The 4,330-nt window shown below is 59.5% G+C and overlaps 2 protein-coding genes across 3 annotated transcripts in view; one reads left to right on the top strand and one right to left on the bottom strand.

The window, feature by feature from the left end:
• THPO (thrombopoietin) overlaps nt 1-1,604 on the top strand; it is a 1,829-nt gene extending 225 nt beyond the window's left edge. Inside the window, exons 2-5 of the mRNA XM_009710446.1 lie at nt 637-764; nt 852-938; nt 1,151-1,315; nt 1,422-1,604. Coding sequence (XP_009708748.1) covers nt 637-764; nt 852-938; nt 1,151-1,315; nt 1,422-1,604 — 563 coding nt within the window. The remainder of the gene's footprint in view (nt 1-636; nt 765-851; nt 939-1,150; nt 1,316-1,421) is intronic.
• A 1,050-nt stretch (nt 1,605-2,654) lies between these two features.
• POLR2H (polymerase (RNA) II (DNA directed) polypeptide H) lies at nt 2,655-4,025 on the bottom strand. 2 transcript variants are annotated; one of them, XM_009710444.1, is made up of 4 exons: nt 3,939-4,025; nt 3,142-3,235; nt 2,910-2,993; nt 2,655-2,781 (listed from the first exon to the last, which is right to left on the bottom strand). In XM_009710444.1, the coding sequence occupies exons 1-4, from the start codon at nt 3,985-3,987 to the stop codon at nt 2,664-2,666; spliced, it is 345 nt and encodes a 114-aa protein (XP_009708746.1). In that variant the 5' UTR covers nt 3,988-4,025; the 3' UTR covers nt 2,655-2,663. The 2 variants fall into 2 exon arrangements, with proteins under 2 accessions (XP_009708746.1, XP_009708747.1); XM_009710445.1 differs by lacking the exon at nt 2,910-2,993 and having other exon boundaries at nt 2,664-2,781; nt 3,939-4,014.
• Between the last annotated feature and the right edge of the window lie 305 nt (nt 4,026-4,330).

Raw genomic sequence — 4,330 nt, 5'->3', positions numbered from 1 at the left:
GGAAAGATGCTGTGCCGAGGGCTTTTGGGGACAGGTGTAGTGCCGAGGCAGGTAGATGCACAGCCAGCCTTTGGAGAGGAGATGCCTGTTGCCAGGATGGGCAGTCATCAGGCACAGCAGCCGCCCGGCTGAGAGGTGCCCAGGCCAGCAGCATGCCAGTGGTGCTGGGGAAGGCAGTGCCAGCAGGCAAGCCCTTGGCCGGAGCAGCAGCGAGGAGCAGACGCACGCTGCGGGATGCTACAAGCAGGGATTCCCCGAAGCGCACGTGACACCCGGAGCTGCTCCTGGCACAGATCGGGAGGGCTGGCCCCGGTTTGCGCAGGGAGCGTGGCTCTGCTCCCTGTCTGCAGCCCAGCCTGGAGCAGAGCCAAAAAACCTGGCAGAGACATGGCTGTGCGGCCCCCTCGGCACAGAAACACCGGTTCTCCCCAGCAAGCACCAGGCAGCTGTGCTGACTGACCGGAGGGCAGCGCCAGGCCCTCCTCAGCCCCCCTAGACCTCCCCCTGTGCCCCCACCACGGGGCCATCAAGGTCACCACTGGGCTGGGGTGAGGGTTTGCCACTGCAGGCATGGCCTTGGGCTGGAGCTGCCCAGGGAGGGTGGCACAGTGCCCAAGGTAACCCTGTCTCCCCCAGGACTGCTCCTCCTCACATCCTTCCTCCTGCACATGGAAGAGGGCCATGCCGGCCCAACACAGCTGGTCTGCGACAACAGACTCATTCAGAAGTACATCAGGGAGGCCAAGGACATGGAGAACAGAGCGGTGAGGATACAGTTCCCCCCCCAAACCCAAGGCCTGGAACAGGCACAGCTCCTGGTATCTCACCTCAGCATCCCCTCTTCCCCCTAGGGCCAGTGCCAGGCACTGCCAGCACTCAACTACACTGTGGTGCTGCCCTTGGTGGACCTCAGCCTCCAGCAGTGGAAATCCAAACCGGTGAGAGGGGCTGGGAGGACAGTGCTGGCACCAGGGTGCCCACAGGGCTGGAGAAGGAACCCCCGGGTTCACACAGGCACCAGAAATGCCAAACAAGATTCTTGTGGGTGTACCTAGTGGCACAGGGGGGTGGAAAACCCCATCCAGACCTAGGGTGGGCATAGGAATGAATCAGTCCCGGGGGTCAGCCTACTCACTGCCTGCTCCCCCAGCACGAGACCAAGTGGCAGGAGATCCTGTGTGACTTGGCACTGCTGGTGGGTGCTGTGGCAGGGGCCCAGGGCCAGGTGACCGAGGATTGCGGGACCAGGCAGCTGAGCCAGCTTTACCAACACGCCAACTTCTTCCTCCTGCTCCTGCAGACCTTCAGCTGGGAGGTGAGACCTCCCCAAGTGAGCCAGAGCACCCTGGCACAGGTGTCAGCTGCACTGGGCTGGGTACAACAGCATTTGTCACCCCTCTTGTCCCACTCTCGCCCTTCAGGCAGGACCCTGGGAGCAGGGCTGCTCCCCACGCTCCAAGGAGCAGACCCACATCACCAGCATCTTCCTCACCTACCGACAGCTGGTGCAGGGCAAGCTGCGCTTCTTCTTCCATGACCTGGCCAAGGACTTGTGCAAGCAAGGCCAGGGGGGTGGTAGGGACCCTTGGTGCAGGACCCGGTGAGGCTGCGCACAGGGTTCACCCTCGATCCTAGGTCAGGGCAATCCTGCCGGACACTGAGCTGTGCTCTCGGTGCCCAGGAACCTGCCTGCACAAAAAGGGTTGGCTCCTCTTCCTCCAGCCTTAGGCGATCGCACAGCCCACGGAGGCAGACAGCAGCAACACCCGTGTGCCAGCAGGCACAGGCCTTGCTCCCACTCAGGCAGGCACCTCTACTGTGAATGCTTTACAATTAAAGAACTATTTTTCTAAAGATTCGTTTGCATCCTCCTTTTCAAACCTTGCTGCGGCCCTGGCAGGGGGACTGGACACCCCCAGGGGCCTCGGTAAGAGGCAGCCCCTCGGGGATGTGCTCAGAGTCTCTCCCCAGTGCCCGGCTCCACCAGCTCTGCAGTGCAGACTGGCTGGCGAGCATCGGCCCCCACTCAGGGACGTGAGCTACCACTCTTTGCCCCCTGCACCCACCTGCCTCTCCCTCGCCACACCAGGCACCGTGCCCAGAGGGGTGGCAGAGAAAAGCTGAAGGCAAGTTTGGACTGCCTATCCTTTGGGAAAGTGGTGTGGGCCCCCTTTGCCCCCCATGCAGGCATACCTGCTCCCTGCCAGCCTCACCTCTCAGACAGCAGAGTCAGATCTAGAAAACAAGTCCTAGTTTAATCAAGAACAAGCCTGCCCTGCCTCAGCATGGCTCCTTAGGAAGTGGTCCCCAGCACCAAGGCAGACAGGTGGCTGTCCCAGTCCAGCTGCTCCTCGCCAGGGCCAGGGCTGAGCCTGCTTTTGAAGCACAGGAAGGCAGAAGTGAGGAGATGCCCAGCAGGGAGGACTGCAGAGCACTCAGCACAGTCTCCACTTGGCTGTCAGGCGCCTCTCTCCATACAAGAGGTGGCTGTGGATCCCAACAGGAGTCAGAAGAGACCAGGATTAGGAGGGGGACTGCTCCCTCCTCCCCAGCTCCAGAGGAACAGGGCAGCATGGGTGCTGGGGCAGGATTTGGGGTCACAGGGCTCCTGTTTGCTCCCCAGCAGAACACCTCTGGGGTAGTTAACAGAGGCAGGAGGTCTCCTAGAAGGCCAGCTTCTTCATCAGCAGGTAAACTCGAGAGTCCACTTCAAACCCATGCAGGTTGTTTGCATCTCCCTGCAGCCGCATGAGCAGTCCCCCGTAGGACACGTAGGCAGAGCTGGCGTGGGAGGAGAGGCGCACTGAGAGCGGGGAATCTCACAGGAGACCCAGGCTGAGATCCCAGTTCCTCCCCCACATCACCCCAGGGCACCGCATCCCCCCCAACTCCTGCTGACAGGCACTCACAGGCGCGTGGCTGCCTCCGTGGAGGTCTCATCTCCTTCAATCCTGTACACCTTGCCGTACATCACGTACTCAAACTGGTCTGCCCTGCAACAGGAAGGCTGAGTTCAGTGAAGAGTCAAATCTGGGTGTTCCCCCAGCTGAGCATCCTTTGGCAGAAGGTACCCCACAGACCCTCAGCACTTCACCTTTTCCTTTGTCCACCCCCACGTGCATTCTGGCTACACTTCCATACCTGGATGGCCTGTCGTCCGTGGGGTTATATTCACCATCATCCAGGGTGCCGTCCTCATACAAGGTGCTGGCGATGACCAAGCGGAATTTGTCCCCTGGGAGGAGAGGGCAGATCTCAGGGTGGTGGAAAGGAGCTGCCCTGGCAGGTTTAGCACAAACCCTGTCCCTGCCTTCAGTCCTCCAACAGGATTGTGGGGAACAAGGAAGAGATCACACTGAATCCTCTGTCTCCCCATTCCCCACAGACATTGGTCGCCACCATGGAGGAGACCAGAGCCACCTGGGTACCACCACTCGTGTTTTCACGGGACACAGCAAGAAATTCGTGGGGAGAGCCCCAGACGGCTTGGCTGGACCCTGGGCAGGTACGTGAGATGCTGCAGTACCAGTTCCAGCCCTTCTGTACTTCATTAACGGTAAAACTCTCTTTTCCCACCCATTTAGTATATTCACCCACAGAAGCTCATTTCAAAAGGTCTGCTTTACAGCTTGGTTGCTACCAGATAAGGCAGCTTCACTAGACAGCATCTCTGGAGAACAGGCCAGAGATGAGCCCAGGCAAATATAGTGAGGCAAACCAGATTCCAGCTCAGTCCCAGGATGCTGAGAGTGTTCAGAACCTCCTGTGACCTGAGTACAGCACAAGAGCCCACGGAAGTCTTACACAGCTCATTCCCTGTTCACAACAAATTCAGTCTCCCTCCTCCGAGCACCAGCACGTGCCTCTCTAACCTTGCTCACCCAAGCTGACACTGGCTCAGGCCTGGTAGGCTCTGGACTAGCAGCCTGAGGGCTTACCAAGGTCCACAGGGTAGATCTGGATGTTCACATCTAGGATGAGGTCCATCTTGAAGGACTCACTCTCACAGTGCAGGCGGGACACTGGGCAGAGCAGCAGAGTCAGGGACAAGAACAGAGAAGACTCCCAGGGACTGGGTGGGAGCAGAGTCCCTTCCCTGCCCCAAGTTTGCACCCGAGTTGTTTGGGGGGAAAGGGTGCACAGGGTTCGGGGGTGGATGCCAAAGACTGGGATCAGACTGAAGCGTGCACAGGTGGGGAAAGGAACACGCTAGCACGCAACTCTGCACAGACGTGAAATGAAACACCTCCGCCCTGTGTGTATATTGGTGTATCACACACCGGGTGAACGAACCCCGCTTTTGGGACAACAGGGTGGTGAATGGAGCGCG

Source organism: Cariama cristata, unplaced genomic scaffold, assembly GCF_000690535.1.
Source record: "Cariama cristata isolate BGI_N322 unplaced genomic scaffold, ASM69053v1 scaffold28451, whole genome shotgun sequence".
Taxonomy (NCBI): Eukaryota; Metazoa; Chordata; class Aves; order Cariamiformes; family Cariamidae; genus Cariama; species Cariama cristata.
The sequence above is the reverse complement of the archived record's forward strand: the minus strand, read 5'-3'. Positions and strand labels throughout refer to the sequence as shown.